General features: G+C 37.7%; 1 protein-coding gene across 1 annotated transcript; it reads right to left on the bottom strand.

Moving 5' to 3' along the window:
* Positions 1-4,644: 4,644 nt before the first annotated feature.
* Positions 4,645-24,918, bottom strand: FAABTP (fatty acid amide binding transmembrane protein). The gene is made up of 6 exons (XM_090273626.1): positions 24,243-24,918; positions 22,381-22,494; positions 8,969-9,106; positions 8,333-8,587; positions 6,961-7,170; positions 4,645-5,588 (listed from the first exon to the last, which is right to left on the bottom strand). Exons 1-6 carry the CDS (start codon positions 24,433-24,435, stop codon positions 5,425-5,427), a joined length of 1,074 nt encoding a protein of 357 aa, XP_090129752.1. The 5' UTR covers positions 24,436-24,918; the 3' UTR covers positions 4,645-5,424.
* Between the last annotated feature and the right edge of the window lie 1,506 nt (positions 24,919-26,424).

Raw genomic sequence — 26,424 nt, 5'->3', positions numbered from 1 at the left:
GGAGGAAGACTGGCATCACCAAACACAGAGAAATGAGAAGACGTAGCTAGATAACTTTGAAAATAAGGTGGAGATAGACCTATAACTAGAATACCCTTAGTTAATCACACCCTGAGTTAAGTAGTTAATCGTGTTAGATTGTGAACCCAGATTAACCAGTAATGGAGAAACAGGGAAGAAGGAGAGGGGAAGGGGAGCTAATTGCGTTAGGGAGGGGGAGCTAATCACATTAGTATAAAACCAGTTCACTTGTCTACTTCACACATTCATGCCTTTGGCTGGTGGTGCTCCAAACCCCACAAACTCATTAATAAATGTCTCACTGTGCTGCTTAAGTCCTGTGTCCCAGTGTTTTATTGTGAGCATTTCTCACAAAGCTTAACCTAAAATTTGATGCAGATTCGTTGCTCTACTCAGTCATTTTGAATGTGATGGCCACACAGTACACATGCTCACTCGACAGCGTCTATCGCCCCCACCAACTAGTAGTGAAGTCATCATTGTTCATGCATGCACATTTCAGTCCACTCTCTTTGGCTGCCAGGTTACATCAATGTTGCGCAAACCATTCTTACATTAACAATGGCTAGACTTACTCCAGACAGACCTCGTTGTATACCTCATTTCCCCTTCCTTTCTCTGAACCTCTCATGTATGTGGGGTCTCTGACTGATGCATGCCGGGTTCCCATATGTATGTAGGTAATAAATTTGGCTATTTCCTCTTGCTAATCTGTCTCATGCATATTTAATTATAAGACCATCTGAAAGAACTCAAAATGTTTTCATAATGTACAGGATTATTTAGATATCCCCTTTCCTTCTTTTTAAAGCAGTAATCAAAAAGGGCATTCCATTTACTGTGATTTCACTTTAAATTTTTTATTGAAATAATAAATGCATATAAATATTCAGCTTAAAACATTTTCACAACTGGATAGACCCATGTAACAAGCAGCCAGATCAAGAGACATTTTCAGCACCTCAGAAGCTCCCTTCATGAACCTTCCATCTATTATTCTCCACCCTAAGGGTAACCGCTATCCCTGACTTCTAACAGAACACTTGAGTTTCACACATTTTTTCTTCATAAAAATAAAAACATCAGTATGTACTCTTTTGTATCTTCTTTGGCTGAACATTTTCATGAGGTTCACTCATAGTGAGTGCTGGTGTATGCTTTCATTCTCATTATTAAGTAGTATCTCCATTGTGTGAATATTCTACAATGTATTTATCCAGCATATTGCTGATGGGCATTTCGGTAGTTTTCAGTTTGGGGTCATTATGAAGAGAGCTGGCATGAACACCTTTTGAGTATATACTTACGCATGGAATTAATGGGTCAAAGTATTGATATTCAACCTTGGCAGATTTTGCTAAACGCTTTTACAAAGTGATTGTACCAGTTTATGTTCCCTCTAGCAATCAATATGAGTTCTAGTTCTACAACTCCTTCAACATTTGATATTTTCCACTGTGTTTCACTTCAGCCATTCTGATAGGTGTGGTGCCCACTGTAGTTTTTATGTGCATTTCTCTGACAACTAAAGAAGCACATTTTCAGATGTTTACTGGCTATTTGGATATTCTCTTTTATAAGTGGCCATTCAGATCTTTTGCCCATTTTTCTATTGGGTTGAAGGTCTTTTTAAAGTTGACTTGCAAGTATCTGTTTTATATTCTAAATATGAATGTTTTGTTGAATGCAAATGATGCAAATCTTCTACCTACTCTGTGGGTTGCTTTTCATTCTTAATAGTGTCTTTTGATAAACAGAAATTATTAATTTTAATATAGTATAACTTTTTTTTCTTTCTGGTTAGCATTTTATGTCCCATTTAGGAAATCATTATCCTTACTCCAAGGTCACAAAGTTGTTGAAAATTTTGCCATGCAATAAGGTGTCTGCCATGTATAATTCCAAATGCAAACTGCTAAGCAAGATAATAACTTCAAAAATTTGCAAATAAATCCAGTCTGAAACAAAATATACCACACAGGTATGAAAATGTGTGATACTTTTATTAATTTTTGAAACAGTCCAAAAGTGAAGATATCAAAAAATTCCTTTGGCTATGCAGTTAGTTTTCATTATGTTATACTAAAATCCCATTTTCACTCTTACTTCATTGTTAATAAGGTAATTTATAAACAGAAGGAATACTGTTTAAAATAATGATGAGAAGAGATAGATGGGGAAGAAGGGTAATTTCCAGAGATTATTTTATTTACTTTAAGCACTTTTTGATTTGTAGAAGAAACAAATTTGACTAGACTTCTTAGAGGAGTGCTTAAAATTATTTTTGTATATGTATTTTTGTAATAACTTTGAGATATAATTCATATTAACTTAAAATTATTTCAACAAAAATAAAAATCATGGCCTGACTGGTGTGGCTCAGTGGGCTGGGCATCATCCCACAAATTGAGGGGTCAATGGTTTAATTCCTGGTCAAGGCACATGCCTGGGTTGTGCTCTGGTTGGGGGCATGAGAGAGGCAACAGATTGCTGTTTCTCTCCCTTTCTTTCTACTTCCTTTCCCATCTCTCCATAAATAAATCAAATCTTTAAAAGAAATGTGTAATCTTACTAGATAACATATTAAATATTTTGGTATACATCTTTTAATCTTATTTAAAATAGATTTTTCTTGGATATAAGCATCCAACTTGAAGCAGCAAAATGATAGTACTAATTAGAACAAAATTTCATTGATTAAAAAGAATTTGTGTCAAATATATACCCACAATAATTTGTAGAAAAAATTCAAATTTCCAGCAGTAATTACCTTGGAAATGTGGGCGGGGGCTTAGGTTTGTTGAGGGGTTAGTAGGGAAAAGATAATTTTAACTTTATCTTTACTGTTGTAATTTTTTAAAAAAGAATAAATTCAGTGTATTACTTAATTAAACATTAATTTAAAAAATACAGACATAAAGAGTTGCCGCATGTGTAAAATAAATTTTGAAAAGGGGCAGTTACGATAAATGAAAGAGAATGAACATATCTAGTCTTGGCAGGGACAACAATTTCAAGAGACTTGCCCTGCCAACATGGCTTTACTCTCGCTCCTACAATTATTTCCTGACTCATTAGTTCCAAAATCATTGATATTGCATCACATGATTAAGAAATGTTGGAATCATCACAGTCCTCAGAAATTCAGTAGTCAAACTAGTTTATTTTTTATTTTCCTCCAGAAATATGTTCCTAATTATCAACTTTCAGTGACTCTTAAAGAAACATGCTTAAAGTCAAATAACTTAATTCAACAATCATATATTGAAGACCTATATATTTCTTAAATGTTCAGGGCCATTTAGAGTAAAAGTAACAAATACTACATTAGGAGATTAAATCATTAAATTGCATAATTGTGAGTACATCATTAAAGCATGTACAATTCACCTGGGATTTGGTGGCTAAGCATAGTTTTTCCTCATTGTGATAGCCTATTTAGAAAACAGCCTTTTCTCCTCAGAAAATAAATGGAAATCATGTGAGAAATATTTTAAAATATTTTTAGTAAAATAGTACCCACCATATCAAATTGTAACGGGGGACAACACCCATAATAAGGAGGGGTGGAAATGTGCCAAAGACGATGCGGCATGCATGTGTTGCCCTGGCAACAGGGATGGCGTGTACATGACGCAGCAAAAAGGTACATAGGGCTGTGACCAAAAGTTGTGCGGGGGGTGTAGTTGGATAGGAGGGACGTACCTTCTCATCTACTTCTGCTGCGCAGGTGATTGTATGAGCAGTTTTAAAAAGTGGAGCATGCTTTTGCTCCGCTACCCCTTGGCTGGTGGGTCCGTGGCTGGGGGCTGAGGTTCCTGAGCCTGTGGGCCTTGCTGGGAGGATTCCCCATGCCCATTCCCAAGTGCTTCAGGACCTTCTTGGCTAGGAAAGCAGCAAGTTCTGGTGCTTGGGCCAGCGAGCTCAGGGAGCGTGGCTAGCCAGCAAGCCCTGCATCCCCTTTCCAAGATGGAAAGCCGTGGTGGCTGTCACTTGCCCATGGCCCATGTCAGTGAGTGCATGTGGGGTACGGACCCCAGCACAGCCAGGCGACAGGCCCCATGCCCTTTCCTAAGTGCTCCAGGCCTGATCAGAAGGGCTGCGGGTGCTAGGATGGTAAGAAGAGGGGGATGGAGGCTTGGACCTGTGGTTCTGGTAAGTGGCAGGCGGGCAGCATGAAGCTGCTGGAAGCAACCACGGAAGTCACGAAGGTTACGGGCCAGCTGCCTGCACACTCCTCCTGTAAGGGATAGGGCCACATCAAGAAACCTGCTGTGTATATTTTAAATAAATTCCTTTTTCCTTTTCACCCGACTCTGTCTCTGGAGTTTTTGCCTATGGAAGGACGTGGTAAGACCCCACTGGTTGTCTGTTAACAAAACTCCTTCAGAACATGATTAATCATAATAAAGAACAAAACTGAAAAGCAAAATTCACTTTGGCTGAGGCTGTAATGTAAAGGTGAGCACAACTTAAAAAGGTATATCACAGGAAATCGTAGCATGTTCCAGTAAATTCTAGGTTAGCAAATAAAAAATTATTACAATAGTTTTCCAGTGACTTTTTAATTGTTCAATATACCAATGTAAAGCAGATTCCTATATACGTTTGAAAGACAGAAAATACGTTAAAAAATATTAAATTTGAGGTCATTTCAGCTCAAAGATCAACTAAAATATATAACAAGGTACACATTTTTAGATACAAGACAGATCTCTCTTGCTTTTACTTACAAATAATTTTTTCATGCATTCTAATGGTCATACAAGAAAAACATTTTTTTTTTTCATTACTAACCCTGAGTAAGGAGGAACAAATGTGGAGTAGGCTTCACAGCTCACTGGGAATCAAACTCCACACTTTTCACAATTGTAAATGGCAGGTAATGGAAGAAGTCCAGGATACTACACTTGTTCAGGCTTCCACATGCATCAGTTTAAACCACTTAAAGTGGATATGTATAACATTTGGACAACTGACACAGCGGCATTTCTCTGGCACAGCTGAAACGATTTTTAAACTTTATGACTTTTAGTCCCCACACTAGTTTAAACAAACAAAACAAAATTTATATTTACCATATAGGATCCAGTTCAACATAGTAGCTTTCAGTCAATATACACCAATATACAGGAGCATTGTATTGAATAGCTTCATTGACCAAGAAGCTCCATTCAGCAGAAGAAAAGAATGGGTAATAAGTTCTATACACTCCTGTCTTTCACCAAAACATGTTAGCTGTTACAAGGGAGTAGGTGAGGGGAAATATGTAGAATTCCACCACAATGGAAAATGGGAGGAGCTGGTATTTTCCCTTTGCCATTACAATTTGTCTTCTTAGGATGAAACTTGAAAATTTAGCTGAATTTACCACAGTTTCAACCTTTGTAAATGAGAGAAAGTTCACTCCCTGGGCCAAAAACTGCAAGCAGCTGTTGGTAGCAAGAGGGCGATAAGGACAGAGGAAAACAGATTCACCGCATTGTTATCAAGAATGGGTTTCCCTGCTATGCACTTCACCTCATTCGCTGGGCTGTTGACCACCATGCCAGAGCTTTCATCCCAACCTAGGGAGAAAAAGCCAAGTGAGGTCCAAAATCCAAATGACTTGATTAAAAAACAAACAAACAAACAAACAAAAAACAGTAGCTTTCCTTCTCAAAGGAAATATGTAATCTTTGAAAATCCTCAACCACTTATAAAATGACTTTAGTGGATGATCTATATGGCGAGAGATATGGAACCCTTGATTACAAAAGGCCTCTTTGAATAAACAGGCTTCAGTACCCTTCAATACTGTTCTCTCAACGCTGCTAGAGTTCATTCAGTAGAAGAGAGAGTATGAAAAGCAGAGATGACGTGAAACTGGCAGGCTGGCCCTGTCTGCCCAGTGGTTCCCTTCCAAAACCATCCTGTGAGGCCCCCGACAGTAGAGATTGTGTCAGCAGCCTCTGCAGTGGATACCCAGGACCCAGCACAGTGCCAACACAAAGGGGGCACACCAAGATTTATTGAATGAATGAACAGGTCCACATCCCACAACTGTTTTTCAACCCACTCAGTAGGATCAGAAACTTTCCCAGTTAGAGCTCAGTTTAGAATAAAACCTAAGCTCTTTACAAAACATGTTTGTATGAGTGTGTGCATGTACGGTGTCTGAGCCTTTAATGTGAACTAAAATCATATTGATTCCTCCTTTGCATCAAGATGACATGACAAAAGTGAGAGAACAAACATTTTGACTGGTGGGGAGGGGAGCAGAAGGGTAAGTAGATTATCTGGGGGCTTGAAGAGGATTGGGAGGACTGTTCTCAGGGAAATCTAGACTCAGTCTCTTCATCATATGAATCAAAGGAGAAAACATAGTTGATTATAGTTTGGAGTAAATAGACACCTAACAAAAAATGTCAGTACACTGACATGACAGGAGAGCCTCAGAAGCAAAAGATAAAACTTTAGGGGAAACTGGCTCTCTCATATATCTTAAGTGGGGTTAAAAACTCAGTAGAGAGGAAAGGAAACACCAAGTCACAGTAGAAAAGTGCGTCATATGTGTATAGTCAGATCAGTACAATAATTCTCTCTCAAATGGACTTGGAAAACAATTGGAAGGAGGGGGCATTAAAATGATTTGATCCCAAACATTCTGCTTTCCCGGGATTAGGGGAAGTCCCATTATCAAAACCACATGTTTCCTGCATTATCTGTCATGTCCTCCCCACACAGCTTCTTACTCATTGCTCTGCAGGCCTAATTCTCTTTAAATCAGTTTAACAAAAAAGAATAAGAAAGTAAAAACTGTAGAAGAGACTTTGCCTAATCATTCCTGGTCTTTCAACTCCTGATGTCTTTGGGATTGTTTTTATTATATATGTTTTTATTTTCTTTTCCATTTCTTTAATACACCAATGAGTTGCAATAATAAGGTATAGTTCTTACCTGTATATTGCATTGTAGCTCCTAAATATGAGTCCACAATTGATCCTAGTAATCCAGCTATACCCCCAAAGGCAATAAGTGGCCACTGGGGAGCAGAAATGTCCAAATCATTAACAAAAACCAACTGTGTAAGGAAGTAGGCAATGCCCACAAAAGTACCACCAAGGAAACTGGAAACAAGGCCCACCATCGTAACCCCTCCATTGGTCCCTGAAGAAGAAACATGAATAAAATCATCTGGTTAACAATCAGAAATATATACAGGCAAGGAAAGCAAAAAATTTTGGTACCTATCCCATCAAGACGAATTAAAAAAAAAAAGACTTCTCTTTTACTTAATCCAAATATTGTAAGAATGTAGCCTGCTTAGAAAATAGTCTTTTCTCCTCAGTAACAGCTGACATTCTAAACAGTGAAGTATAATTGTTCAGTGGGTCTGCTGCATGGGCAACAGCAGACCCTCCATATCACCCTGCCCAGGCTCTGTAGCTTCAGCTTCACTGGAGAGGACACTCCAGCGTCATCACAAGATGTCGATTCAACACGGGAGGAGACAGATACCGTGTCACTCCCGAGTCAGACTGCACAGCCATTCTCGGCGGTGCAGATAGACTCTTAAGAAGCTACACCATCGTCTCTCGAGACGGACGGCTGCCGACAACGACGACGACGACGAATTGTTCAGTGGAGCTACACTGCTTGGTTTCAATCTTTGTTCTGCCACCTCTAAGCTCTGTGACTGTAGTGAAGTCACCGAACTTCTCTATGCCTTAGTTTCCTTGATTGTAAGAGAAATAAAGAACCACTTCATATGGTTATTAAAAGTACTTACTGGTAATCCATATAGAGCAGTGCTTTGCACATAGTAGGTACTCAAATACATATGTTAGCTGTTCATGATTAGGATGATGATAATGAAGAAGAAAAAAGGAGGAGAGCAGGAGGATGAAAGAAAGGAGAAAGGAGGAAAAGAAGACAAGGGAAGAAGAGAAAGAGGAGGCGGCGATGACAAAGACAAAAAAGAACTTGTAGTTGATAATGGCAAAGAGGAAAGAAGATACATGTTAAAGCACTAATCACATAATAGACCCTCAAGAATACTCTACTGTTCTCTTTTTCTTTCCTAGTGATATATCCGTGACTCAATCTCTGTGTTTCTGTATTGTTTATCTAGGGTTTGCTAACATTTCCTGCAAATATTATTTATTATCACCAATTTCATAGCCTATACTAATTTTCCAATTGAAGAGACTAACAGTTCTTCAAAAGGCTCTTAAATAAGAAATACAATAAATCAAGGTGGTTTTTTTTTGTTTTTTTTTTTTTGGTTTGTTTCTTTCTTTTTATAAAAGAAACTTAAATAAAGACTCACCCACTGGAACTTTCTCCCATGTTGTTATTAGCCTTGGCGGGCTTTTACTCAGAACAGTGCCAACTTCTGAAGCCCACGTGTCTCCAGCAGAGCAGGCCAGTGCAGCCAAGAGAGACAAACACATCCAAGAAGCAGTGTACTGCTTGGAAAAATCTATTGGGATTTCCCCGGGGCCATTTTCTATCATGTACAGTAGGGCCAGCTCTGTGGCTACAGCTCCATTACAGAATACCTGAATCCAATTCCTCTGCCCACCTAGAAGCAAATAAGTAGAAAAAGAGGACAAGAAATGTTTTCGTCTCAGAAGGAAAAGAATGCTGACATAGGAACTTCTATATTTTAATGTTTAAGAAAAGAAAAATGATTAAGAAATTTAAAATGACTAAAAGTGGGATGGTACCTTTGCCCATATTCTGTATTGTTGTAGAATAATTAGTGAAAAGACTTTAGTGCTTCTAAAATTTTGCTGTTAGTTGTTATTGTGGTGAAATAATGATAAACTAAATTAAGCTACTACTTAAAGGTAATCTCATAAAATTTATCTGTTTCAATGGTCTAAATGTGTTTTGATTAAAAGCTTATATGTTATGATGAAACAAAGTTACTTTTTAAAATGTCAAATATAATTCATTTTACCTTCTTTATATTCTGAATCTAGACGCTTCTTTGCTTCTCCTTTCCATTTAGTGAGTTTTGAAGAAGAAAGGAAAAATGTCAGCAAAGAGGTAAAAAAGCTGATATTTGCAATAGTTAGGATAAATCCAACTATCAGCCCTGAAAGAAAAACATACACATACAGAATTATACTTAGTCCATACATCAATACTGTGAAAAACAAATTTTTTTCAGTTATTTTCACATTATAACCTGAAATATACATTTCTAATACGTTTCCATTTTTACCAATTAAAATATTACCAAACAGTAAATTGAATGTCATTTTGATTAAAATGAGATGTATTTCTTACCATATTTTGATCTCCTTTCAAACAAACTATGCTATATAAATGTAAGATATTATTTTAAAAACATTTTTTATAATGGAGTTACAGAACATAGTATGATTTTATTATTCAATAATATGTATTTTATATATTACATATGTTATTTGGATAGATGGCTAGTCTGAAGAATTTTTAAATTAACTGTAAATCTTTCAGAGGCGGTAAGACTATAAAGTCTTTCAGGTTTCTATTTTTTACATTTCCCTCCATAGGGATTTATTTTCCAAAATATAAGCTTTTTATGCTTTTCCAAGAATTTTCACATGCTTTCATGTTGAGCCTCACAAACTATGTGAGAAGAGAGAGCATTTCTTAGCTAAGTTTCCCTACTTAAACCTATGAAAGCAATTCTAGATTGCCAGTGGAACCAAAAATGGAATATAATCTGTGAATGTGACTTTAGATTTTGAGACTTTTCTCTTTGTTTCATTTGCTTTGGGCAAAGAAAGAAGGGGATATTCTTTATTTGTCTATGAGTGTCCAATATCAAGGAAGGCTCCTAAAATCTGTAATTCAATCAGAAAAACAAAGAAAAGGGAAGCTTACATTTCATGACACAGAAAAGGAAAAAAAGGAAAGATGTGTTCTTACTGTCACAGCAATATGGAAAGAGGCTCTGACATCAATTGCTAAGTCAGTCGAATATACTTGAGACTTAAAGAACTTGCTGTGGTTTGTTTAAGTAAAAAGTTATAAAGCCTTTCCATAGGTAATTCTATAAGGAAAGTACAAACATATGTTGAAATTAGCTTTTTAAAAATCACATATAAATTCCCTATAGGCCTTTTGTTACAAAATTTAAGTGTTATGGTGAATAAAAATTGGTGTTGAGGTAGCAAAGTACTCTCATTTCTATTATTACAATGGTTATTTAATCCTATAAAAATGAATCAGAGAGAGGATTATGGGAAGATGGAGGAGTAGGAAGCTCCAGGAATCTCTCTTCCTACTCAGACAACAACTGAACTGGAAGACTCTGTCTGATAAAACTATTTTGGAACACTAGAGAATATTGAAGGCTAGGAACTCCCAGGGGAAGGTTTGGAAGGGAAACTGCAGTTAATTTTTATTCATTTCAGCTCTTAGCTAGGTAGTAGTTCCCCATCTACCACCCTCAATCATGTGGCAGGCAGTGTAGCAGTTGCAGGATCAGTTTGTACAGTAGTCCCTCTCTATATCGCAGTTCACTTATTGCGGTCTCACTGTATCGCAGAATTTTTAAAAATATTATATTACTTATCGCGGAATTTTTGCTATATCGTGAGATTTTGTGGTACTGTATACGTATGTTGTTAAAGTTATGTAGGTTTAAGAGTGTAAAATAAATGTAAGTTTCCTACTTCGTGAGGGAGTCTAGAATGTAATACGCATGATAAGTGAGGGAATACTGTACACAACTTGCAGGAGGCAGGCTGGCAATAAGGATCTTGTTTTCCAAATATTAGGGTTTGTGTTCTGATCACTGACTACTACTTCTGATCACACAAGTACTGATACAGAGGCTGGCAGCCACTGTTGCACTCTGTCTCACACTACTTCAAGCCCCTCCCTGTCTGACTGAGGCAACTTTCAAGGATTTAAGTGGCTAGTCCCCAAGTCCCCTTCATTTTTCTGTTTTCCTCCTTTTGGAGCCAGATATTAAAGACTAGCACACTCACAAGCACTTGCATTTAAGGGAGAAGTCAGAGAGTCCCCATACATACCCAGGGAAAGGTGAAGGTTCAAAAAAGACAGAGAAGACCTTAGGCTTTATACCTCAGACTGATCCTTGGTACAGAGACAGCCTATAATAATAAAAAATAATACAAAACAAAACAAAAACAAACAAACAAGAAAAGAGCAAACCATGGCGAAAAAGGAGATTCTCATTTCCGGAGTTACCACCTTATTTAATTTCAACAAAAATATCACACAGCCTACAAAGAAACAGGAAAGTATGGCCCATTCAAGGAAAAAATAAGTGAACATAGACTGTCACTGATAAAAGGCCAAATGGTGGGCCTACTAAAGACTTTAAGACAACTGTCTTTTAAAGATGCTCAAAAGAATGAGACATGACAGAAGTCAGGAAAACAATGTATAAACAATATTGAAATATAAGTAAAGAGATAGAAACCCTAAAAAGCAACCCCCAAGAAATACTGAAGTTGAAAAGTACACTAATAAAAATTTTAAATCCACTAGAAATTCATGGGCACATTTGATCAGGCGGACGAATCAATCAGTGAACTTGAATACAAAAAAATGGAAATAATCAAATCTGAAAAACAAAAACAAAAAAGATTGAAGAAAAGTGAAGACAGCCTAAGGGACCCATAAAACATTAAGTAGATCAACATACACACACACACGTGTGGGAATCCCAGACAAGAAGAGGGAAGGAGAAGGTGGCAGAAAAATTATTTGAAGACGTACTGGCTAAAAACTTTCTATGTTTAATGTAAGACATGAATATAGAGATGGAAGAAGCTCAACAAACTCCAAGGAGACAAATTCAAAGAGACTCACAATGCGACGACATATTATAATCAAACTTTTCAAAGAAAAGACAAAGAGAGAATCTTGAAAGCAATAAGAGGTAAGCAACTGGTCACAAACAAGGAATCCTCAATGAGATTATTATCATCAGATTTCTTATCAGAAACTCTAAAGGCCAGAAGGCACTAGGATGATATAGTCGAAGTGCTAAGAGAAAAAAAATGTCAACCAAGAATTTTTTATCAGCCAAACTATTTTTTAAACATGAGGGAGAAATTAAGCCGCGGCAGGTATGGCTCCGTGAATTGAGTGCTGGCCTGTGACCCAAAGGGTCACGGGTTCAATTCCCGATAAGGGCACATGCTTGGGTGTGGGCCAAGTCCCTGTTTGGGGGTGTGTGAGGGGCAACCACACATTAGTGTCTCTTTCCCTCTCCTTCTCCCTCCCTTCCCCTCCTTCTAAAAATAAAAATGAGGAAGAAATTAAAACATAGTCTTAAAATGTTATTCATGTTACGCTGGCAAAAATTCAAAGTACATGTTATAACTTTAGGATGTTAAATGTAATCCTCTTGGTAACCAGAAAGAAAATATTTACAAAATATACTCAAAAAGAAATAAGAAAGGAATGAAACATTTCACTACAAAAAAAGTAAACAGAGAGAAGACAGTATTATAGGAAAAGGACAAAAATACCCCTATAAGTCATACAGACTATATGCTATCTGTAAGAGACTTGTAGATAAACATTTTATTTTTATTTTTGATTTTAGAGAGAGGAGAAGGGAGAAAGAGAGGGAGAAAAACATTGATATGAAAGAGAAACACTGATCACACTCTTTACTCACCCTGACTGGTGATCAAACCCACAACCCAGGCATATGTCCCAATGGGGAATCAAAGTAGCAATCTTTTGGTGTGCGGGATGAAGCCCAATCAACTGAGCCACACAAGCTGGACTAGACTCATTTGAAATCCAATGACACAAATAGATTGAAATAAAAGGACTGAAAAAAATACTATGCAAATGGTAAGCAACAGAGAGCAGGGGTGGCTATACTAATCAATAAAATCAGAAAAGCTTGCTACCGTGTCCATGTGACATGATCCAATCATATATATGTTTAAAGCATTATTTTCTTTCTTGCATAACAAGATGCTATAGACTCATCCCAAATCTACGTGTTCCAGCCCTGGAAGCAGCTATTTCTCTGAGGAGCTCTCGTTCATTTTAGTGGAGAATGGATATTAGAGATCAAGATCAAGGATCACAATGTGTTCATTTCTACTGGGGTATATTTGCTTTTTTTGGACAGGGCAAGTAAAAATATACTCATGCACATATATATGTAAATACTCATATATATAACTATTTTAGAAATCAAAAAATAACACCAATGACTCCACTTCCAATCCATCTCCACAGGCTTTGTCTTGCTTTTCTCCATCCCCTATCTGTGTTTTCCTCCTTAGTACGAACCCTGGCTTCAAATAATGTGAATTTCACTCATTTTGTCAATCCTTTATCACTTCTAAAACTGTTTTAGAAGTGCTTCACCACTACTACAACAAAAACAAACCTACCAAAAATAATTTTGGATTGGTTTGCAATTTCCCCCTTCCCCTAAGCAAGACAGAAGAAATACCATTAAATACTATGGTCTTAAGTTACTTTTTTAATTTCTTTTCTTCAGTGTGATTATAATATTAATTTAAAATACAATTGGATTCATCTGTTTTAGTTTGCTTTCAGTTTTAGACTCCCATGTCCATCTTTACTGATTTAATTTCATAAATATGTAGAACACTGGCACACTTTCAAGTCACACTTATACAAAAAAGTATAATACTGAGAGAAATGCCCCTTCCTCCCAAATCCCTTCTGTTCCTCCTTCTATATTTTGCTCTTCATCCATTCTTTGTAGGTAACCAACTTCACTCTTTTCCAGTTTACCATTAATTGTTTCTTTTTATAAAGATAAGTAGATATATGCATGTTTTGTTATTTTCTCTTCTTACACAAAAGATAGCATTATCTATATGTTCTTTTGAACTTCCAAGCACATTTTTATACTAATTTCATAGAACTTCTTTTAGGCAATGTGCTAATCTATCATTTAGTATTTAGATCTGTTGTGGCACCCAAAAAATTTACATTCTGCTTTATAAACTGGTCTCTCATGAGTTTGGCTGCATTGAGTCTAAACTTGAATCTAAACTTCCAGTTTAGACCCAGTTTGTGGGTCTGATGAAAATCCAGGTTTTAGCCCTGCAGGAATTCGTACCAGTTTTCCAGAACATGAGAATCATACCAAGACACTATTACCTTGTGCAGCACTGTCCATGCTGCCTGCTTGTATTTTTCTTTTTTCTTTTTATTGGATTTATTGTGGTGGCATACTTGTATTTTTAAAATCCTTACCCAAGGATATGTTTATTGATATTAGAGAGAAAGGAAGGAAGAGAGGGAGAGGGTGAGGAAGAGGAAGAGAGGGAGAGAGAGAAACATCGATCAGTTGCCTCTTATACAGGCCCTGACCAGAAATAGAACCTGCAACCTTTTGGTGTACAGGATGATGCTCCAACCAACTGAGCCACACTGCCATGGCTAGCCTGCTTGTATTTTTAACTACAAACTCTTCCATCCCTGACTAACTCTTGGTTGACAATTCTGTTCTCTGTATAAATATATTCAATTTTGCTAAATTTTCATTAAATTAACACATTAAACAAAATTCTATTAAGAAATGGAATAAAAGATATCAGATAAGTATAAATAAGTTAATATTTATACGTATTAAATTAAATTTTATTAAATAATAGAACAGGGGACCAGGGTCCTATTTTTATAGTAACTCTTTTTGTTGGTTAGTTCAAGGTTCAAGTACTAAACTATTAAGACATTGATTGATTGATCCATCCAGAGATACTCAATTACTGGCATTTCATTTACATTTAGTACCTTTTACTTATTTTTATTTTTATTTTTGACATACATACATATTTTATTTCTTTAGGAGAGGTTTAAGGTACTGGAAATTCTCTAGAAAAGGCATATCTTTATTGTTTTGTGAGCCAAGGACCTAAAACTTAATTGCCAAAAGAACTCATATGACTCAACACCTGGAACACAAACAAGTCAATTAAAAATGGGCAAAGAGGGGATCCAAGATGGTGGAAGAGTAAGTGGAAGCTACACTAACCTCCTCCCACAACCAATCTGGAATTACAACTTAATTGTGGAGAAATCATCTGGAATAACCAACCGAACACTAGCTGGAGAGTAGTCTTATAACCACGGAGAGACAGAAAAGGCCGCTACATCACAACGTGACTGGTAGGAAGTGCAGAGATGCGAAAGGGCTGGCTGGGCTCCCACGGGTGGCAGCTGAAAGGACTGAGAAACAGCTCAGCAGCTGGGGGTTCCCCCTGAGAAGGGCAGCGTTTAAACCCCCAGCTGGGCCTCCCAGCCTACAGCAACAGAGTGGAAAGTAAAATAGCAAGCAGCTGTGAAAAGCGAAAAGCCACAGGGCTTTTTGCTGGCCTGAAGGAAACAGCTGAAGACAAAGCTCTTAAACGGACCACGTACAAAAATATTTTGGCACCCACCTACTCTTGGCTCAAGCAAAGGGAGGGCAAAGAGGACTAGAGATGCTTAGGGAGAATTTGGGGCAGTGGCTTTGAGGAGAGAACTAAGGGAGCAGCCGACCGGATCCCCACGCTCTCTCATTCCTACATTTAGTACATTTTAAATGAGTGCGCAAGAAACAGGGTAATGCTGTATGAAGCACATACTAATAAAATGCTTCAGTTTTGGAGGTGAATAGTCTGGAGTACAAACCTCAGCCCCTCCACTTACCTTCACATGACTAGGAGAAGTTACCTAGCCTTAAGCTTAAATTTTTCATTAGTAAATAAGAGTAATAATTCCTACCTCATTGGCTTGCTGTAAGAAGTTAAATGAAATTTTATAAGGTGCTTATTGTATTATCTAGCACAGAGGAAGGCCCTTAACAAATGTTAATTAATATCATGGGTAGTAATAACAAATGTGGTGGCAAAATCTCAACATTATTTTTTGTAATTATGTATTTTTTTCTTCTTTTTTGGGGGGGGGTATATACTATTTCATGATATACATGGAATTATTTGTATCCATTGTTAGAAATTCAGATGGTTGGCCACTCATTGGATTACAAACAATGATCTGATGAACATTTTTGAGGCTAATATGAGTGTACATCTTTATGAGATAAAAGCTGTAATGGGAAATTAATACAACTAAATATTTCCTCAGGTGAAGAAATAAATGTGTACTCTCTGATTGTGACTTGCAAGCAATCAGTCCCAAAGATACTTGAGCCCCAAAAGTATTGCTGACAGACTTGGGTGCCTGCATGGCTTGGGTTGGGACAGGCCAGCCATGTGTGGATGAATGTGCTTGAGCTGACCCAAGTGGACTGTCTGGCAGCATTTGGACCTATGGATCAATTACCTACAATTATGGGTTTCAGGGGTCTTTAGAAGCTCAGTTGTTTTTATTGAGATATTTAAAAATAAAAGTGTGCTGCTCCATGATGATAAGCTACTTGAAATTATATTTTAGCAACCCAAAGAAAAGGATTCTACATGGCACAGATGAGTTGGGCATAGCCTGCCTTGTAATTATGTATTATTATAACAATATTAATTATGAATATTATTGTTTTCTAACCTTCAAGTTTTTTCAATTGTTTTTTGAAATATTACAAAAGTAGTACATGACTATTAGAGGGAAAGCCAAAACATATATAAGTATTTAAAGTAAAAGTCAAAGAATTTTTCCCTACCCTTCACCACCTCCCTCCTATGTCTTCTCCATGGTTAGTCATTGTTAAATATTTGTTCCACTGTCTTTAAACAAATGCAAAGAAGATGGCCCCAAGGCAACCTACCATGATATACTATAAAAGCTATCTAATTTTTTTTACTTCAACCACCTTAAAATTATATAAAATGATCAATGTTCATGTTGATGACAGTTTCAGAATGAGGAAATGAATTGAAGGCTTTGAAGGGATTTCTTTCATGCAGTTTAAGAATACCTTGGAATTTTAGAAAATAACTGCTTTGTCTGAAATTTTAAATTAGTAACTGCTATCTCCAGGTTGTACCTATGGCACCTCCCCAACCTATCTCTCCAATTTCCAGTAGTTATTGATAAGTTAATATGCATAAAAATAAGGTGCTCCCAAAGCCCTAGGAGACTCAAGGATTATGGCTGACTTCTGAGTTTAAAACAGGTAAATTCTGTACATAACATGTGCCTTCTGGGTAAGTAAAAGAACTGTCTACAAATGCCTCTGAAGATGGGAGTGGAGTTACACCCAAAATTCCAACCAAGGTGATTTGGTATAATCTTTGTCAGGATTGAAATTTTATAATTTAATAAATTCAAATCTAATCAACTGTATCACTCATAATTTGCCTAGAGAAAGACTACGGAAATCAAAAGAAGGCTAGTTAGCCCAAAATAAGAACATCGACAAGAGAAAAATTCTGAGATGTTATAAATTGAGTTACAGTGGGCCAGAGAGTGGAAGAGAAAAAACAAGGGTAATTATCCACTTAATAGCTGTGGTCCGACAAACAAAGTCTGCTCACATTCCTGAATGTATGTTGGAGCTTGGGATGAACTTCCAGGAAGCTATCTAAAAAGAAATGGTCAACTTCCGGCCAAGATGGAGGCATAGACAGACATGCTGGGTCTCCCTCCACAACTAAGAAGGAATCAACTACCTCAAAACTAGAAACAACCAGAAGTTCCAGAAAATCAAACTGCATGGAAGTCCAGCAAACAAAGATATAAAGAAGAAATACTCATCCAGACAGGTAGGAAGGGTGGAGCCAGGTGGAAGAAGATGCGGTGTGGTGGTGGCAGCAGTGGCAGCGGCAGTGGCATGCCAGCAGAAAGTGCAGTCACACGTTTTAAAAAGTCAGGAGGGACACCTAGGGAGTGTTCCCAGCTCCTCACTGGACCTCGCAGCTCATGGTCCCAGCATCAGGGAAAATCAAGCCTCATTGCTTCTGACTGTGCAGACCAGTGGGGGTTGGGGTGGAGGCAGAAACTGCCAGTCTCAGCAGAGTCCGCTTGTTTAAAGGGCTCCCACGGTCCTAGAATGTCTGCAGACTGACCCATTCTGGGAATGACAGCCAGGGCAGCAGCTAGAGGGGCACCAGTCTGGTGCAGAAGTAGGAGAGGTGCCTGGAAAAGGGGCAAGTGCTGGGCAGGCAGCATCGTTCCCTCTTGGACCCCTCCCCCACATACAGCGCCACAACGTGGTGAAACAGGTTGCCTTCTACTGAGAAATCCCTAAGGCTCCGCCCCTTACAACATAATGGGAGTGACAGCTCTACCTGGGACGCAAAGACAAACACAGGAGCCTGTCAGAATGAGGAGACAGAGAAGTATGGGCCAAAAGAGGGAACAGATCAATGTTCCAATGGGAGAACTAAATGACGAGGAAATAGCCAACCTAACAGATGAGGAGAAAGACAACTTAATAGAAGCAGAATTCAAAACACTGGTGATAAAAATGCTCACAGGCTTGACAGATATGCTTGAGTATGGCAAATGCATAATAGAAGAAGTAAAGCCTACACTAAGTGAAACGAAGGAAAATTCACACAAAACCAATGGCGAAGGGAAGAAAACAGGGGTTCAAATCAATGATTTGGAACATAAGGAAGAAAAAAACAGTCAACCAGTGCAGAATGAGGAAGCAAGAATTGAAAAAAATGAGGAAAACTTCCCAAATTTTGTGAAGAAGATGGACATACAGGTCCAGGAAGCATGGAGGGTCCTGGGCGAGCTGGACCCAGAGGAGACCACATCAGGATGCATCATGGTTGAGATGCCAAAGGTGAAAGATAAAGAGAGTCCTGGGGTCAGCAAGAGAGAAGCGGAGAGTTGCCTATAGGGGGGTGCCTATAGGACTATCAGCTGATTTCTCAGAGGACATTTTGCAGGCAGGAAGGGACTTGCAAGCAGTATTCAATGTGATGAAAAGCAACCTACAACCAAGATTACTCTATCCAGCAAAGCTATCATTTGGAATGAAAGGGCAGATGAAGTGCTTCCCAGACAAGGTGAAACTAAAGAAATTCATCATCACCAAGCCATTATTATATGAAATGTCAAAGGGACTTAAGAAAAAGAAGAGCAAAATTATGAACATTAAAATGACAACAAAGTCACATCTATCAACAACTGAATCTAAAAAATAAAAACAAAATCCAACCTAGCAAACCAGAATAGGAATAGAATCATAGGTATGGGGATCATTTGGAGGGTTATCAGCTGGGAGGGGGGAGGAAGAGAAATGGGGAAATGGTGCAGGGACTAAGAAGCATAATCAGTTGGTATAAAATAGACAGGAAGTTGTTAAGAATAATATAGGAAAGGGTGAAGCCAAAGAACTTATATGCATGACCCATGGACATGAACTAAGTGGGGTAGGATTGCTGGAGGGAAGGAGGGTACTGGGCAGAGGAGAGCAAAGGGGGAAAAAAATTGGAACTACTGTAACAGCATAATAATAAAATATACTTAAAAAAATTTGTTTTTAAATGGTCAAACTCCATATGCCACTACATCCTGCTTATGCATGAACTTTCCTGATTGTTGTCCACAACCAAACAAAGGTAGTAAATATTTCTTCCTTATGGACTGTGCACCTATTCTAGAATTGCTCCTACTTCATCCTTCCCCCTTTAGTTACAGCCAGTATAAATTCTTTCAAAACATCTTACATCTTTAAAAGAGTCCCATCAGCTCCCCTTACCAATAAGTCCATAAGGTCCTACTTCATAAGCTAAAGATATTTTTTGGTCTTTTCATCTGGCTCTGCTGCTGGTGGTTTAGACTGTAGGTTCCAGGATGTGATCTTTTTTCTGGCTAGCATATGGCTCAATAACCCTTCTTTCACAAAATCTTTTGGCTGCAAAGGCTTTTTGTTTAACATGAAGGCCTAAAGAACCAGAGGTTGGCGGACTTGTCAAACACTGCACAACGATCAAGATCCTTTGATCTACAACTTGCATTACTATTTCTCAGACTTTGTACTTACCAAAGCAACTTTGTAATTACAATGACTTCTCAAATAGCCTGACTACAAGAATAGGGCATGCCTGAACAGAAATGTTTATATTTCAGTTGGCCCAGTAGTTCCATATTTTATCAGATTAATAAAGTAGCATTCTGACTCATATATCAGTTCCGTGTGACAATGAGCAGCATGAGCCAGTCTTCTTTGCTCTGACCAACTGTGGGTACCTGATAGAATGAAGTTTCCATTTCAGAAAAACTGAACACCAGACCTGAACAATGGTGACTAGAAAGAGGTTCAGGCCACCCCTATGAGGCCACAGGGAGCACAACCTCTGGCCCTTCCTGTCAACACCGCATTTGCTGTGCACTTCCATTATACTTGCAGCATCTTCTTCCGTGGCGTAAATGCCTCAAACCCATCATATTTATCATCTGCCTCCCCTGACTACAAATGTAATCTCTCTGACAGTGGAATTTCTAACTGTTTTGTTAACTATTAAATTGTAAGTGCCCAGAACAGTGCCTGGCCTACAGGAGACCCTCAGTCAATATTTGTCAAACAACTGAATGGAAAAATGGTAAATCACTAAGTCTAATAGCTTTGGCAAGTGAAATTAAATTTAAACTTGTCAAATCAAAAGGCTGACGACAAACTGTCCACAATGACATGTCCAAAGAAACACAACAAACAACTAGATCAGACAATATTTCTTTGGAGCAAATTGCCTACACAGTGCTTTATACAACAGTTTACAAGCACTTTCCCACATATCCTCTCATGTGATTCGCTACTTCTCCTGGAAATACTCTATCAGGGAGACCAGAGCCCTCCACTTCAGTGTCCACGTTAAGCATTGCCTCAACCTCTCCCCCTTCCATCTTCTATCAACACTGAGCTATGTGTGCCTATGTCAATGAGGACACTAAATACCCAGGTCCTGCGGAATTCTGAAACTCTTCTCAATCCTGAACACACTAAAGGCATAATATGACAAACCTTAGTAAAATTTCTATGACTATGAATAGTAGCAGTGGGGAAAAAAAAGCACAGTAACTTACATCTGTTAAATACTTACTATGCATGCCAGATACTATCTATGCTCAACATTTTACATGGATAACTTTATGATAAGTCAATGATAAAGGTACTATTATTCCCTCTTAGTTTACAGATGAGAAAATCACAACACTGAAAATTTAAGTCACTTACAGTCATACTCCATAACAGCATTCCCAAGTACTATTATATACTTTAAATGAGCATTACAGTTTTTTCTCCTTAAGGGAAAAAAAAGCTACAAACAAAAAAGATAGGAACATTCCATGGAATGAAATAATTAGGAAAAGAAGAGATTTTAAAGTCATCTACCTATGTTTCCTAAGCATCTTTTATATGTGTAACACTATTCAAAGCAGCATGGGACACAGAAGCATAAGATACACTATCTCTGGAGACTTTATAATATGGTTCAATGTAGATAATAAATCAGTAGCAGTGAATGTTTATATAATGCTTTATAGTTTAATAGGATGTGTTGCCCCACATGTTACCCTCCTGTTTGAGCCTTACTAAAAATCCCATAGGACCTACTTCATAAAAGATAAAGAAAAGTGAGGCTCTGAGAATTTAGGCAACATGGCAAAGTTCACAGAGATAGCAGGTGGCAGTGCTAGGATTCAGATATGTTATCTCTTAATTCTAAATCCAGCTAGGCAGGAGATGAATAGAGGCTTAAGGGCTAGAAGGCAGAAAAGAAACAAAAGTAGAGATCAGAAAAATAAGAGAAGCAGCAGGTTAATATACAACACAGAGGCCAAAGAAGACAGAATTTCAAGAAGGTGTTAACCCTTCTTGCCACAGGTCAAGAACAATAAAAAGCAAGGCAAGGTAGCTACCTGAGAAAGGATATTTTTTAGCAAAGCATATCTGTTATTACATTTAAGCAGAGATTGTTTAAATTATTTGCTATAAATGGGTTAATACCCCAAAGTGCTACCAGCAGTGCCTGATACATAGTATGTACAATACAACATTTATAAAATAAATAAAACATAACAATTCCTAATACATATTGGCTATATGGTTAAGACAAAATTCATATAAAAATAGCAATACGTCTGCTAGCTATTTTTTGCAATGGCAATTTTACATTACATCTAGGAAGAGTGTTCCAATACTTCTGCTAGCAGATAATTTAATCCAACTAAAGGAGCAGAGGAATCGATGTCCTCAAAAGTCTATTCTATTAATTTACTTAATACAAATCACAAAGTTAAATTTGTACATTACACTAAAAGGGTATGTTACTCTTTGAAAATTTGACTGAATAGGAATGCTGAGCAATGCATAACTTTATCATTGTCTAAAATATATAACATTGTGATTTATAGTCTCATATAATCATAATTTAGAAAACATGAGTTTAAATTATGTAAGCAAGCACTCATTATAATTTAACACTCAAAAGCAAAACATACCTCCTAAAGCCCCACTGTGATCTAGACTTTTCTTTTTAAAGCCATTAGATACAATCAAAACAGGAACAACAACAGAAAACAGCCAACGCCAAGGGGAAACAGGTTGCAAGTTACCTGAAAAATTATAAAGGTAGAGTGTAAATTGTGTGAGTCCTACCTATGTTAGTCTTGGCTATAAATATTGACAACTGCATTCTGTGTACTGCCATACATAGGGAAACTTAGATAAAGTCACCAAAGGAAAATACTTATGTTGAGACATATATTTTCAGAGAGACAATCCTACTGGCAATAATCAAATTCTGTCCAAGTTTTGGAAGCCATTTACAACTATTTATAATAATAGATATTTCACACATATTTGGAGATTTGAAATGAATTTTTCTGGAGAAGAGGTATGTATTCAATTTTAAAAATAGCATAGAACAAACTTCTTTTTTAACAGGCTTCAATATTCCTCTCTACCTTTCAGAATTTTTATTTTTTTTATAGTAACATTTTCACATGCTACACTCCTCAGGATTTAATGGTTAGCAACTGATTTTTCCAAAGATTTCATCCAGGTGCTTTGTTTGGCTAGCTTAATGTTTTTAAACAATTTGAGTTAAGACAAAACAAACAGCCCCAAAGAATAAATAATTTGAGTTAATATTTAAAGATTAGTAGATTTCATATACAAATCCAGATTCTTGGCTTCTGTTTTAAAAACTGGAAACTTAGGCGAAATGGCAGAATGACTACAGGTGAAGAGGGGTACCTCTTTTAGATGGATCATTGTTTTCCCATTTGAACCCCCTGCTGTTCCTGACCAATTCCTCCACACAAGGGTTGAGGGACTACAATAAAGGAAAACGTGAACTCTTGCTTGTGCCCGTGTTTCTATCAAAACAAGAAAATGAAAGACAAAGAGGGTCAAATGTTCAATAACAACAACAAAAAGGGAAAATCCTATTTCTGAATGGGAAAACTATTCCGTTGTATTTAATATGCAAAGACTGGGGACAGCTTCACTCCTTTGCATTAGGTGCCTGGCCCCAGGACTTCAATTTACAAATCCTGTTTTATTCTATTTAATTAATATTGGCATTATGGAGTATCTTCTCTTCCCTTGCCTCTCCTCCCCAAACCCTCATCCCCTACTGTGGCTCACGATGAATGAACGGACCTGAAAGCTTCGGTACCCTGTAGAACACCCGTTTGATTATTCATGTGTCTATTTGAAAAAGGACTAAGGTTTGAACGGGCAATCGCTTAAGATATAATCATTTATGAGTTTACTTTCTTAATCTACGTCTCACTTTTCCCCTTCAAGTGAAGAGGGTTTTGTTTATATAGGAGTCCAGGAAGTTTGTGTAATGGCATACTTAGGCTCTAAAGCAGATTCAAAACCTTAAAGATTTGAGGCTGGAGTACCTTTTATGTATGCAAAGTGGCTTCAGACTTTAAAAGGAGTCTGTTCTTTTGAAGTGATCAAACAGCAGACAAATTTTCTAAATCTCCAAATATAAACACTCTACCATCTTTTATTTTTACAGGACAAATGAAACTGATAAATTATGTTACGTATATTCTTATTAAAAGTATCACTGCAACTGCTTTATGAAACTATGCCTGTTATTTCTTATCTAGATGTAATAATTACTTAAAATATAAAAGCATTTTGAAATAGGTATAACTAATATTTTCACAAGCAGCGTTTATTAAAGGGTTTACAACATTCAAGGCACTATTTGTATTTTCTGGTAAATTAAATCCAGGCTGTAGAAGTTAAGTGAACACAGTTGATAACCGTTCAGAGAATATGAGCTTTGGATTTCACCGATTAGTGTATTTAAAAAAGGACTTAGGACATCCATACTTACCGTAATAGGTGCTTGCAGTAATAGACATAATCCAGAAAGCTAAAGAAATGCAAATGATCAGACTCAATATAACTATATTAGTGATCATCTTTATATATTTTTTGCATATATTTTCGTCGAGGTCTGTCATGGAAAATAAGGATATAAGCACCCGGGGGAGAAAATATATAGCATTTCTGAAAAAAACAGTCATTCAAGTTGCCAGCAAAAATCTTGTGTGGAGGCGAAAATAAATGCCAACATTTTTTACCGATCAAAAAAATAATATGAACCCTAACTATTTCTAGAAACTGTTACTGGCTGACAGCTCAAACTGACAAGGCAAAGTGCATCCACTCAGTGCCGGCTCCTAGACCGCGGGCACTTGACCGCTGCGCACTCGGGCCGGAAGGTAAAAAGGAAAGCGGAAGAAGCCAATCGCCGGTCCGAGGGAGGGCCAGTTCCGCCGCCCGCCGACGCGCCGACGCCTGCGGTCCGGTGACTGATAGTGGCAGACTGTGAAAGCCGACCTCGGACGAGTCGCAGCAGCTAGCCCGGCGCGACGGAGAGCGGTCAAGTATGGGCTGCCGCCGGCCAGAATCAACGGGCCTGGGGCTCAGCCGGCGCCGCGCCGCGTCTCTACCTCTGGCGCGGGCTCCCCTTCTGCGTGCATGCGCGGTGGCCGCCCGAGCGCGTCGCTTCTCTCGCGTGGGCGTTTTAAGGGCGACTCCACGGGCAGGGGGTGGGGCTGGCTTGCAGGGTTTGTAAAGCTCCTCAGAATAGTGTAGCTGTCTCGCACCTCAGGCCCTTGCGTTTGAGGACACATGCAAACGCTGAAACGTGAAACCACCCCCTGGGTAGTAATAGAATAAAGGAATGCAGGTGAATTTAGACCCAGTAAGTCCTTTTCAAGCATAATACGCGAATACTTTTTCATTTACGAGGAATTCATGACATAATATAATGGTTTTTTTTTTTTTTTTTTTGTGAGGGGTGGGAGCCGCATATATTGTGTTGTAAAAACGGAATTTTATGATGGAGAAAAGTGATTTAAAACAACGTTTAGTGCCTGTAATGTAAAGATAAAGCTGGACATAGCTTCTGCTATTGAGTTCACATTATTGTCATGACATCACTTTCAGTGTGGAACCCTATTCCCCCATCTCTCATTTGAGGTATGTGCGTTCAGTCAATTCATTTGGAAAGCAAGCAGAACGTTGTTACCAGTAACAATCCGACTCTTGTGGCTCACTTCACATTTTATTTTAAATAAATTTTGTTTGCTTAGGTTAACAATAATTACATTATATTTATTAACTTTTTCCGTTAATTCCTGACAATTGTAAGAAAAGGAGGCGAGTCAGTTTCAGACATAGAACTCAAGTTTTTAACTCACTAAGAGTACCTCTAAAAACTCAAACTATTTTAAATGTAAAAAATAATGCCGACAACTTAATGCCCTTTCCTTTGATGAGAAATCTAATTAACTAGTTGATTAAGAACCAATCTGTGAAGTAGTACTAAATGGTAGTGGCCTTCTCTTGCTAGACTACATGCACAATATGGTCTTCATGTAGAAATTCATTCTGTGCCCACTCTTTCTTTTAGTCTGTTCACACAAATAATTGGATTACTTCAGAAAGCTAACTGGCCAATATGAGTGATACCAAACAGTTTTATTAATGGTTTAGTATATTGGCCTTGTTTTTGTTTCTTAAACAAAATTATAAACCAATATTGCTCCCCCCCCCCCCAAATTTATCACTATCACAGGGTAATATTGTCTGATGTTGGTGTTCCGAGGTTTTTATGTCCAACAGAAAATCATGGGCTAGCTGTGATAAGCCTCTCCTAACAACACTGTCAGGCTAGCTTCTGGATGTCAAGGATAACTTTCTCTTTCTCATAACTGTCTGGCTATAATTGCATATTAAATAATAATAGTGTCAGTGACTGACCCTTCAAATGAGTATTTCACTTCCATTTTTCTCAATGTGCAATTATTGCTAGCGTTCTCCATAAACAAGTTATTTTAGCTTAAGACTGAAACAACTTGGAGGAATTGATGTAGTTAAGATATACAGTATTCCCTCACATTGCGGGTATTACATTCTAGACCCCCCTGCAATAGGTGAAAATCCGCGAAGTAGGAACCTTACATTTATTTTAGTATTTATATATATTTTAAGGCTTTATAAACCCT

This window comes from Furipterus horrens, unplaced genomic scaffold, assembly GCF_987537825.1.
Source record: "Furipterus horrens unplaced genomic scaffold, mFurHor1.1.pri manual_scaffold_4, whole genome shotgun sequence".
NCBI lineage: Eukaryota > Metazoa > Chordata > Mammalia > Chiroptera > Furipteridae > Furipterus > Furipterus horrens.
The sequence above is the reverse complement of the archived record's forward strand: the minus strand, read 5'-3'. Positions and strand labels throughout refer to the sequence as shown.